Source organism: Podarcis melisellensis (genome assembly GCF_964234715.1).
Source record: "Podarcis melisellensis genome assembly, chromosome: 2".
Classification (NCBI taxonomy): Eukaryota; Metazoa; Chordata; class Lepidosauria; order Squamata; family Lacertidae; genus Podarcis; species Podarcis melisellensis.
The window spans coordinates 87,050,406-87,062,957 of record NC_138529.1 but is presented as its reverse complement, the minus strand read 5'-3'; the positions used below and the strand labels follow the sequence as shown (position 1 = coordinate 87,062,957).

The window sequence follows — 12,552 nt, the reverse complement described above, 5'->3', positions numbered from 1 at the left end:
AACCCAACTGACTTTCACAATGTACCTAGGGTTGATATATGATACTGCATGAATATAAGCACCATGCTTCATGCTCTGATCACCATGCTTCACCCATCTTTTCCCCTAAAAGATACTCCCTATGTTGCACGTATACAACACACATTTAGCAAGTACTTATAATGTTCTAGTACTCCTACTACTAATAATAACAATAATTTATTATTTATACCCCACCCATCTGGCTGGGTTTCCCCAACCACTCTGGGCAGCTTCCAACAAAATATTAAAATACAATAGTCTATTAAACATTAAAAGCTTCCCTAAACAGGGCTGCCTTCAGATGTCTTCTAAAAGTCTGGTAGTTGTTTTTCTCTTTGACATCTAGTGGGAGGGCGTTCCACAGGGCGGGTGCCACTACCGAGAAGGCCCACATATAAAGTGACCATAGGCTTTTTATTTCAGCAAGTGTACACAAAGAAACTTAATCGGGAGAGCCAAAGTCATTGTCGCTCTCCATAGCATGTTGCTCTCCATAGCTTGACTTAAAGTAGACACATGCATTTAACTTCAAACATTTTGGGGGTACAAGACGATACACACTATAAATCTGTAACATGTAAAGTGGCCTTAAGGACCCACACAATGCATTAGGAGAACTGATAATGGATTTAATAGTCATCATGGGTATGGAAAGTCCCAAATGTTTTCAGCAAAAAACAACCCAAAACTTCAGGGAACATTCCCCCCGCCCTTTCCCACTCACAGCATCACTTTTGGATATGGATCTTAACATGTACATTCTCATCTCTGCTCCTTCCCCTCTCACTGCAGGGAGTGCTGAATGAACCAGTAAATCTAAATGTGGGGTGTCCCTGACCTAGGGAAGAAAACGTACTTCCCATCAGGTTTACTGTTGCAGGTTATGTATGGGGTGTTAGGGGATGGGTAATACCTCTGGTAGGCATGCTCCTTCTGGGTTCCTTGGTCCACCTTTAGTCCCCACCCTGTACTCAGCTCTCACCTGTGCCTCCTAGAAGCTGACAGAGTGGGCGTACCCTGGAAACGGCTTTGACCAGGTGAGGGTAGCCAATGGTTCTCGAACCCTCATTGAGTTAGGGACATTGCTTGCATGCAAAGACAGGCTCTGGCAGATTGAGTGGATGAGACCAACAGTGTGCCCAACAGGCAAGAAAGCGGTTTTTGCACATGCTGTAGAGGGAAGTGAGGGGCAGATGGGGCTCGTCGACCCAGGAAGGTAGCCCATCTAGGAGAAGGAAAACTCTGATCCAAAACCTCCACTGCCTTGCGGGATGCTTTTGGGAGAAGAAAAGGCTAAGGAGTAAACCCTACACAAATCCAGAGTGAAGTCTCTAAGACAGTTGGATGGTGCCTTGTACACCTCCTTCTGGCAACTCCTGCAGTCAAGCTGGTGCCAAACGTATTGCTCTGCTTTCCTTTGGACCACATCAGCGAGGCCGGGGTGGGGTGGGTGTATTGTCGTCTGGGCAGCCCAGGACCCCCATACGCACTGCCCAGGCTGCCACTCCAGTTTGGTGCTGCTGACGCAGCGGTTTGACTTCACCCCCGAAGGTGCACTCCACTGGCTCTCAAGACAGATGCCAACAACAACAACTGTTGCAGGGTTGATCACTGAGATTCTGTGTTCAAATTAATGTGGAATCCCCTAATTAATTACGCACTTTTATCCACAGGAGTTGGAAAGGGATTAAAAGAGCCTAAGGCCCCCCAACACCCATTACTCTGTCCAGCTGCAACCACTGAGGAGGAAATGCCAACGAATAGAACTTTAACATGGCTAAATTGCAAGTTAGAGGTATAGATTATGAATTCAGGTCCCTTTTATACATGCATTCTAACAGACACACAAAAACCAATGTTGAGAACAATCTAAGCTTTAAATGTGACTATTATAAAAAGCCAGTGTAAGCACTTAAAACCCCAGTTTTGCAAAACCATGGTGGCTACACTCTTTCTCAATGGCTGGAGGTAGCAATACTCCTGAATGCTAATTGCTGGAAACCTCAGGATGGGACAGAGCTCTTGTGCTTGGTTCCTGCTTGTGGGTTTCCCACAGGCATCTGGTTTGCCACTGTGAGAACAGGATGCTGGAGTAGATGGGTCACTGGCCTGATCCAGCAGGCTCTTCTTATATTCGTATCACACCCTAACCTACCCCACAGGGTTGTTGCAAGAAGAAAACTGGAGAACCATGTGTGCTGCCTTCATTCCTTAAGTGAAAGGAGGGGTGCAAGTGTAAATAACGATAGTAAATAGAAGAAAGCAGGCATTGCACACAGAAACAGATCTGCAATTTGTTTGGGATGCAGAATCAAACCTACAAAAATTAAAGATGCTGGGTTCTAAATCAATCTGTCAAAGCTCAGTGATATTTGGACCCAAAGTATTGATTTAGTCTATTCATGTGAAGGATACTGTCAGCAGATACATGAAAGTTCATTGTTTGCAATACAAAACAGGACAAAACAAAGGAAGCCTTGAAGAACCAGTTAGAAATTGCTTTTTAAGCTACACTACAGATTTACAGTGCAATCTTAAGCATGTCATCTCAGAAGTAAGTCCTATTGAATTCAATGGGGCTTGCTTGCAGGTAAGTAGGGTTACGATGGCAGGCTAGTATGTCTTTTTAACTTTCATATTGCTTTGCACATGATATAAACGTTTAATTTTTTAGAAGTTAGCTCTGTACAAAGAACTATATCCAAGGCTTACACTGACTGTTTGAGGAGCTTTCCCTGTGCAAAATCTGCACAATCAGCATTGTGGAGAGATGACAACATAAGAGAAGGACATCTAACCAAGGGAAACACAGCACCATATTCTGCCAAAACAATGTACCTTGATTCCAAAATTGCCTCAGCAGATTGCTTCATCAGAGAGATTTCTCTTTTCTCCATCACCCACATTGTTTTCCCAATGGAAAATCTGTACTTTGCTCTCGAATAGTAAAATGCCCAGGAAACAGGATTACTATCACAATGAGTCTTTCTACAGAGATACACATGATGCAAATAGACCTCTTAAGGACCACCTTGCTAGATCAGCCCACCTAAATCTATTACTCTGCTTCCAACAGTAGCCAAACAGATGCTTTCCAGCAGGGCCTGAAAACAGCAGCCATTCCCTGCTATTTCTTCACCAGCAACTGATTGCTGACAGCAATAGGATATAATTATCTTCCATGAATTTGCCTAACTATTCCCTTTTAATAGATATAATGGGAGTTGAAGTCCAACAACATCAGGAAAGACAAAAGTTCCCCATCTATGGTTTTTACAACAGTCACAGTTCAGATTCCCATGCCTGGATAAACTGAAGATTGAACTGTTAAAGTAAACATCCAAAAAGTGTCTTCTGAAGTCAACTAAGACAGGATCTAATTGCATGGCAGCAAATCCCAGACATTAATTATGCACTGCATGCCCGAAACACAGCAGACTGTTCAAAGAACGTTTGTTACAGGTAAGCAACCTGCCATTTCTTTTGCTGTCCTGAAGCTATTTGCAATCCATTTCATCTAGTGACCCCCAAGTTCTGGACTTACAAAGGAGGAGTAAAATGTCTCTCCACCCACTTTCTCCACACGCCATGCACATTTCTATAAACTTCTATCATTCCTCTATCCAATCCTTCGGCCACAAAGTAGGTAAACTGAAAAACACTGCCTCCCTTAACCTTTGCTCAATGGGGACACAGTGCTCCATGACTTTGATGGTTTTGGTTGACCTTTCCTTCTGACCCGTCAAAAGGGAGCCTCTCCAATATAACTCTCTGTGCTGCAGCTACTTACAGAGGGGTTCCCAGCTAAGTCATCACCAGCCCAGCCCAGCCCGAAAACACACCTGAATGACACAGTCCTGTGCTTCTAACATTGGAACTGCTTTACCAGGTGCATCCCACAAAATCTTCCTCCTAATCCCTATGGAGGGTGGCTGTCCTTGTTCAGCTTTCTGGACATGCTCAGCTGCACTCTCTTTATCACTGTTGGCATTATCATACTGCAATTTATTACCCACCCTTCACCCTAAGTTCCCAGGGCTGGTTGCAGCAAATTAAAACACAACATTGCTATTAGCAAGCACTATGGGAAACAAGTTTAAAACCACCTAAAACTACAAAAACAAGGTGGGCCCCCAAAAATACATGGTAGTGAGAGCCCTGGCACTAAAAGCAGGCCAAACTTTGCCTAACTGTGGACACTGATAGGCAGGCCTTCTTGGTGGCCCGCCTTCTCCCTTACCTGGATTTTCCTCTTCTCGCAGGCGGGCCCGGTGCCTTGCACCACGCTGTCGAGCACCGTGACCAGCCCGGCGTCGGGAGCCACGAAGCAAGAGTTCCTGGCCACCCGGATGGCCTCCTCAATCTCGGCGAAGCGGAAAACACACAGCGCCGAGGGCTGGGGCGCTTGCCGGGCCCCAAACCCCGTCCCGGAGGAGGAGGACGAGGCCTTCTCGAAGACCCCGAAGAGCAGCTCCTCCGGCCGGGGCGGCGAAGCGCTTCCCGAGCCCACCTGCAGGGCGGCGCTGGCGGGGAAGACCGACACCAGCCGGTTGAAGAGGTCCCCGCCGCCGCCGGCCGCCCCCGACGCCGCCCCACCTCCGCGCCAGGCGCCGCTGCTGCACTGCAGCCCCATCTGGATGTAGGACTCGGTCAGCTTCTTGGTCTCCGCGCCGCCGCCGCCGCCACCGCTGCTGCCGTTCAGAGTCGTCGCCTCAGCCGGGTCGCCCAGGCAGATGCGCGCCAGCAGGCTGTGCGAATGGCTCTCCTTTTCCCGCGCATTCGCCTCGCTGTTGAGGGCCAAATAGGCGTAGCGGCCGAGCGGGGCGCCCGCCGGAGGAGAGAGCGGGAGGCCGCTCCGGGCAGGGGCGCCGCCGGGGAGAAGGGAGGCCCCAGGCCCCGCGTAGGGGCTGCGGCCGCTGGGGGCGCCCTTTTCCTCGCCGGGGCGAGAAGGCGGCGGCGGCGGCTGCGACGGCGGCGGCGGCGGCCGGGCTCCGCGGTGCAGGAAGGCGCGCACGAAGCTGAGCTTGTGGCGCTCCTTGGCGCCCTGCTTGATCTTGAAGATGTTGTCGTCGGAGGGGTTGATGTCGAAGGTGAAGAGGCGCGCCAGGTCCCCGCGGGCGTCCAGAGCGCGGATGGCGATCTCGGGCGTGTTCTCGAAGCGGTGGTCCTCCAGGCTGGCGTTGCGCGGGAAGAAGGGGCTGCCCAAGCCCGTGTAAGTGGCGGCCACCAGCAGGCGCGTGTCCTGCCCGGCCTGCTTGAGCACCAAGCCCACGGTCGACGCGTTGGCGTGGTTGGCCGCCACGTTGAGCATGCTGGGGAACACCGTGACCTGGTCCCCGCCGCCGCCTCCACCTGCCCCGGGCGGGAAAGCGACGGCCACGACGGAGATGTTGTCCATGCTGCGCAGCTGGCAGAAGCCCTGGTAGACGGAGCCGCACACCACCAGGATGCCTTGCTCCGGGTCGGGCTGCAGCAGCTTGTTGTAGTTGTCGGTGGGCTTCCGGGCGTGCTCGCACGACGCCTGGGGCAGCTGCGGAGCGTGGCAAAGCGGGTTGTCCTCCTTGGGTCCCACCTGCTCCTCCACCTCCAGGGTCAGGTTGGGGCCCGACAGCTGGTAGAGCCGGTTGACGGCCGCCAGGTACACCTTGCCTCCCGACGCATCCAGAGCGAAGTTGTTGGTGGCCGTGAGCGAGACGAACTTGTGCTGCACTTCCAGCCCGGGCACCGGGAGCAGCGGGAGCAGCAGCAGCAAGAGCACGAGGGGAAAGGCTGGGAGAAGGCGATCGCCCCGCGGCAGCACCTGGCTAGCGCCTCGCCGACCCGGCGAAGAAACCATCCTGCCTCCTGGGCTGCTGCTCTGAACAGAGCATGAGGCTCCTCGGCGAAACGGGGCTTGGCAATCGCCAGGAAAGGAAAGAGCGGCGGCGGCGGCGGCGGATGAAGCAACGCAGCGGAGCACGAGAAAGGAAAACCTGTTTCCTGCAGAGGATCTAACACGCCTCAGCTCCGGAGTGACGCCAGGAGGGAAGTCCCGAGCCTTTGTTGCAAGCGATCGGCAGCCTTTTGCCTCCTTACTGGACCGACGTCTCGAGTGGGGTTAAAACGGCACGTCTGAGAAAAGCTGCGCCCTCCCCTAAGTCTGACAGCTTCTCTCTCTCCTTCCTTTCTCCCTCTCTCTCTCTCTCTCTCTCTCTCTCTCTGTCTCTGTCTCTGTCTCTGCCTGAGGACAAGCTGCCGCTCTCCGACTTCTCCGAGGTCCTCTTTTTTTTTGGCATTACCTCTCCCCCCTCCTTTATTTAGGGTTTGTCATGTGAATATGATTAAGTTGAAGCAATTTTTCCCCAAAGCTGGAAGGCAATCACCGCACCAGCCCCAAACACAAAGAAGCAGCTCTTGATAGCAGCTCCTTTGCTAACAAATAACTCTTGTGTTTTGCGCTTTTCTCCTTTTTTTATGTTGGGAAGCAAGAATGTAGGACTCCACTAGCGGGAGGCGGAGGGAAAGGGTGGTGGTGGTGAGGAGAAGAAGAGTAGGAGATAGAAAACTTTTCTCCTCTAGCCATAAAGCAACACTGCAATCAGTTGTAAAAATAGACCTAACCAAACAACATTAATTTCAGGAAAAGGCAACACTAAGCGACCCTTTCTCCTTGCAAGCTGTTATTCTCTCCCTCTCCCACCCCCAGCAATGAAAATAAGTTAATTCTCCATCTGCTTGAAGTGCTGCCCTACTCATAAAAAGGGTTTTACCAGAAAGGATAACAAAAAAGAGAAGGTCAGGCTGTCTGGGGTTTGGGGGTCAGGAATAAATTAAGAGGACAAGTATGCCAAGCATGTAAGATGAGGGAGGGGCGAGCTGGTTCAGTCCCACTGTGTTTTGCTCATTGGCACCATAGAGCAGCGAGGCTGTTTGAAAATGTACTTCAGAGTGTGCTGAACTGCAGGGCACCTCTTGTGTTCTCCCAAGTTCACAATCTCAGGGACCTTCTTCCCCACAGATCAGTTGTAGCATACTCCAGGTTTCCTCCTCATCAGTCCACCACTTGGAGGAATCGTCTCTTGACTATCATTATTTTGAGAAGACAGTGCCTGCTTTAGATCACTCTGCTTAGTGCACTGTTAATGATACATGCTTTTTCAATGGTTTTATTTATTTTATTTTTTTAAAAAATAGTGTAGTAATAGCTTTTTGTGAAGAACGTCTGTTGTGTAAAGCATAAGCTTTTAGACTTTGGTCTGGGATGCCTGGTTAGATACCTCAACTCTGCCACAAAGCTTTCTGGGCATCACTGGAGCTTTTGTCACATACTCTGACCTGAGCTGCTCAAAGGTGATGGGTTACAAATGTAATAAATTAAAAGAAAGTGGCATGTCACAAATGGAAGCTGTTGGTACATCAGAGACACTTGAAACTCCTGGTGCCTACACACGCTTCAAACATTTCCTGCTTCTCTTGTGATTTAGAGCTCTTGCAACTTTCCCACTTCCATCATTCCCCAGCCCTCTGCTCCCACTGTTCCATGCCAGCTTCCCAGACTCTTAACATTTGATTTCCTCACCTGTCGGGTTCTGGCATGGATTTCTGTCCCTAATATCTGGGTATCTTCATGCAAACAAAGGCAATTCAAGCCACTTTACAGTCCCCCCCCCCTGCAAATATTATCCAGGAGCAAATGCCCCACACCTACAGGAGTGCACACCCTCATGAGTAAACAAATAAGAGTAGGTGGATACATGTCCTGAAAATCACTTTTCACTCATCTATATTTAGTATGTAGAATCAAAGCAAAGAGAACACAAGTTCAACTCCTAAGCTTATTGTGATATGCAGATGGTTAGTTAAGGCCTGACCAAATGACACGTGGCTGACATGTTCGGCAGTCTCATGATCACTTCTTCAGTTCTGGGGTGCTGGGAATTTAAGTGAGGGAACTGAAAGAGTGTGTTTTATGCTTTACCATCTTGTCATTTTTCTTCTCAGTATTCCCCACCCCCTTGCTTTCTACCCATGTGTATCTTTTCTCCTGAGGGTGGAAAATCAGCTGGGGCAATTCCCCAGAAAGGAAATGGTTAAGCCACTCCCCCGTCTCCTCCATTCATCTGATCATTGTCTTACCCTTCTACATTTTACTATATATATATATATATATATATATATATATATATACTCCAGAGCATTACACACATCTGCTGTGTCACATTGGCCTTCAGCCACCCAGACTAACTGGTTGAATGCCCCTTCATAGTTCAAGCTCACACAAAGAGTGGGTGGCTGATTCTCCAGTGTTAATTTTTCCTGTAAGGTTCTGTATCTATAGAAGCAGTTGCTGGCATTGGGCCAGAATGTTGCCCTTTAGGAAATGGGAGGTGACTAGTAGATGGCATATCAAGCTTTCTTACAAGATTGATTCAATCAGAGGGGAAACAGCAATCATTTTTTAACTCTGAGCCTTGCTGGCTCCATGGAGTTGTTTTTCCCCCAAAAGTCACATGATGCAGAGATTCCTTAACCTTAAAATCACGACTCAATGTTAAATCACGGGAACGTGAATTATTGTTATTATTATTTTATCTTCTCTAATTCAGCCTTTTAATGCTCCAAAGGCATGTGAAGGAAAAATTAATAATGTGCCTGTAGTGTCCCCTAAAAGGCTCAGAACTAAAAAAAGAAGGGGGGAGGGGGAACCACACAACTGCATTTTTCTTTATCGTTAATCTTATAGTGTTGATGTGGTTTATTATGATAGATATAAGGAGCAGGAGAAGGACATGCTTTCCTCCCTCCCAAAGGCTGGGAAACTGACATCCATAGTCCCATGCTTTGTATGCCACACACCTCATTAGATGCCAGGACCCTAAGCAATGGGACAGCCTTATTTTGCTAAGAAAGACTATGATTTTAGCACTGACTAGCAAAAGCTTCCCTTTGGTGGAGCAGATTTGCTGCTTTGTTGGTCACCCGCCTGCTAGTGTTGAAAGGCTCCATTTCCTATTTTATTTCCTTGTGCCCACTCTAGATCTTGTGTCACCCAAGTTATTTTCACATGTAGAAAACATCAGTAAGGGTGATGGGATTTCTGAATGATCCATGCTCAGGATGGGGGGCGAGCCCTACCTCGTTGTCTAATCTTATTTCTACACCTGCCAGCTTGTTTCACCCGCTTTCCTAGCCTTTTCTCCTCTTCAGAGCATTAATTAATACATCGGAGCAGTGGCTAGCCAAAAGCATGTGTTAAATGAAATACAGACTATTCCTTCCTCTGTCTGTCCGTCTATCTCATAGTTCATGCTAATCATATTCCTAATGGACAGAGTTATTAATGTGGAACTCCTATAATTGCTGGGATTTTACATTTTCAGTTTCTGAGTTTCAAATCCAACTGTGAGCAAGGAATAAACACCAATGTTTTGAAGATAATAACACCTTATGTTTAACACCTTTTATTGGAAAGTGCCAAAGGAATTTATAAGCATAAGTTAATTAAACATTACGATACGCAGCTGAGCTACAGAAGAATCATTAGCCCCATTTCACAAAAGGATATCCATTTCACAAAAGGATAGAATGAGATACTGGGCCTATAATTTCCAATATCTTTACTGAATTGTGATGATTTCATTTTAGGGTCTTCAGCCAATTATCTGTTAGGGTGAATCTTTGGGGGAGGGGAGAAAGAGAACAGGTTTCTTTGTATTAGAGGCCCAAACTCTGGCACCATAAGAAGGAATCTAGAAGAAACAGTCATAGCCATTGATTCTATGGTCTTCACACCAGGCAGCTGCTAAACTGGAGTCACACTAGTGTAATATATGTCCCATTTGCATTCACTTAATCCTTCCAGGAAATGGGAATTGTGCACGTTTCCAAGTCAATGTGCACAATCTCCAAATAGCCTTGGGGAATGTGCATATAGTGACTGAATTTTGTACATTCTCTTGGCAATGTGAGATTATCTGCTCAGTATGTATAGTCTTTTTTAAAAAACCAAAACAAAACATGCCCCCTTTTGGGTATTTATGTTTCAGAAGTGTACCATCTATGCTTCCCAGGCTTTTCCTAGCCCACTGCCTAATCTTACATGTCCCACAACATACCATCCCACTGATCAGTCAAGCAGTTGGGTTGCATTGTGGGGTTCCAGATAAAGAGTTTTTTGTTTGTTCTGTTTTTTTTGAAATCCAGCCTCTTCACCCTCAGATGAGCAGCACAGTCAGCTGAACAGCACAAGGGGCATTGCAGGGAGAAGAAAATTTTGAACTTCCTCTCCCACAATTCTGATGGAAATCCCCGCCCCCCCCCCCTGGACTGCTATAAATCTTAGGAAAAAGCACCATGGGGTCTGTCATCAAGGGAATCTCAGGGAAAGGAAGATACAAACAGCTGAGGAAAGAAGCAGATCCATGCCCTCTGCCCTCTGGAGTCCATCAGGTTTTTGTCAGGACTTCCTCTGGTCCAGTAACTGCTGTTACCTCAAGTACTTAGGAAATCTACTGACAGCTATCTGTAGAACTCTCCCAAGGGCTGCCTCTTGAGCCACAAGTTTCTCTCCACAAACCTCAACTGTAGCCCAGTGATGTCAGCTTTTGGTTTCTGAAGCCTCTCAAAGCCAGTTCTTAAACTTCCCGACTTCCGCTTTCATCTCTTCCTTCGGTTGACCAACAACCAAACATCAGCCATTCTCCCTTCTCCTTCTGCTCTTCCTTCTTCCTCTTTCTCTCTTGGATCTGAATGGTCTTGTAAGGTCCTATTACTATCATTTAATGGGCTACGACCTTTTTACTAGTCAGTTATAATCATTTGCAAAGCTTAATAATTTGCAAGAACTTCCATAAAATTGCCAACATTGAGTCCCTGGAGCTTTCTGTCCTGAAAGTTAGTCCCTCAAGACAAATTTATAACATCCAATACATTAAGTTTGCAAAGTGGGGCTTCCCTTTCACTCCTCTTGGAGGAATTTAACATAGCACTCATGAGATTGTTCCGGCAGCACAAGCATTGCTGGAAGGAACAAGCTCCCCTTCATGCGCTGCTCTGGGACCACCCCCTCCCAGCCAATTTGGGGGGCACACAGGGGGAGGAGAGGGGGCAGGAAACCCTGTTGCACTAGTGGGAGTCCTTGCACTGGTTTCCACTATCAGGGCTCAGCTGAATCCAGTCCAATATCTCAGACAAACCCATCCTATTTGATCAATTTGTTTCCTTCATCCCACGAGCTTCATAAAGGTCAGTGCCAGTCCTTCCAACAAATTACCCTGAAGAACAGCGTTCTATCAAAATCCAAAACAGACTTGCTTGTTTCATCCATTCCCTGCAGCTTTAAATTTTGAAAATCTAGAGCTGGACAAAAATGAAGAGACCCTCCTATCCATGAAGCCTGGTTCAAAGTATCTATGCTGTTCACTCACAAGCTTCTACTAAACCCATTTTAATTCCAGGGAGGACAATGGCAGCACAATGTTGGTGCCCTTATGTGTGAATGCATTCTTAGCAGCCTGGTCCACCATATCATTGCTAACAATCCTCACACGGGCTGCATTCCAAGAAAAACAGACCCAAAGACCTATTATTGTCTGCAGTTCTGAATACAAAAACCGTATTCCATTTACCAAGCCACATTTGCATCCCATACCTCTCTCTGCTTGACCAAAACCTGGCCTTTGTGAAAAATGTGCCAGGACCAAAGTTTCCACTTGCACTCCCCTCTTTCTCTAAATGTGGGGGTTCGAGTCGCATCCAACATATACAGTATTGAGATATGAAATCTGTGTCTCCCGGTTGGCTGCAGAGTTAAATGGGAGGCAGTTGCCTTTGGCTCCCAGTCTGGTTTTAGTGGGAGTGCTTTAACTTATTATGTCACACTTGCAGAAATAGCAATATGCCATTATTAAAGGCAGTAAGAATCCCTAGGAAGAAGAAGAAGAAGAAGAGGAGGAGGAGGAGGAGGAGTTTGGATTTGATATCCCGCTTTATCACTACACTAAGGAGTCTCAAAGCGGCTAACAATCTCCTTTCCCTCTCCCACAACAAACACTCTGTGAGGTGAGTGGGGCTGAGAGACTTCAGAGAAGTATGACTAGCCCAAGGTCACCCAGCAGCTGCATGTGGAGGAGCAGAGACGTGAACCCGGTTCACCAGATTATGAGTCTACCGCTCTTAACCACTACACCACACTGGCTCCCACACATAGCATAGCACATAGCATAGCACATCCGCTCGGCCCATTCCTGCCCACCATGACCCCAGTTCCACTCAGGTTCCTTTTGCTTTGACGTCATCCTGCCAACATCAGGGTTACATTGGCAGAAGCCTCCTGCTGACACCAGAGTATTGCTATGTTGCCATATTTATTTCCCTGTTGTAACCAGTACAAGGGGATTTAGGAGCCATCCTATCTATCTGGGGGGTATGATTACTATGTTATATATGTGCAAATGACTCATAAAAAACACGTGCAGAGAGTAACACATTTTATTTCTAATATAAGGGTGGAAAAACACATCTAACCATGTTTTGCAGGAATAAGTGTTGCAG

At 47.5% G+C, this 12,552-nt stretch overlaps 1 protein-coding gene across 1 annotated transcript in view; it reads right to left on the bottom strand.

Moving 5' to 3' along the window:
- The window catches only part of PLXND1 (plexin D1), a 161,491-nt gene extending 153,328 nt beyond the window's left edge, over nucleotides 1-8,163 (bottom strand). The window contains exon 1 of the mRNA XM_081901289.1: nucleotides 4,262-8,163. Coding sequence (XP_081757415.1) covers nucleotides 4,262-5,857 — 1,596 coding nt within the window. The 5' untranslated portion in view covers nucleotides 5,858-8,163. The remainder of the gene's footprint in view (nucleotides 1-4,261) is intronic.
- Between the last annotated feature and the right edge of the window lie 4,389 nt (nucleotides 8,164-12,552).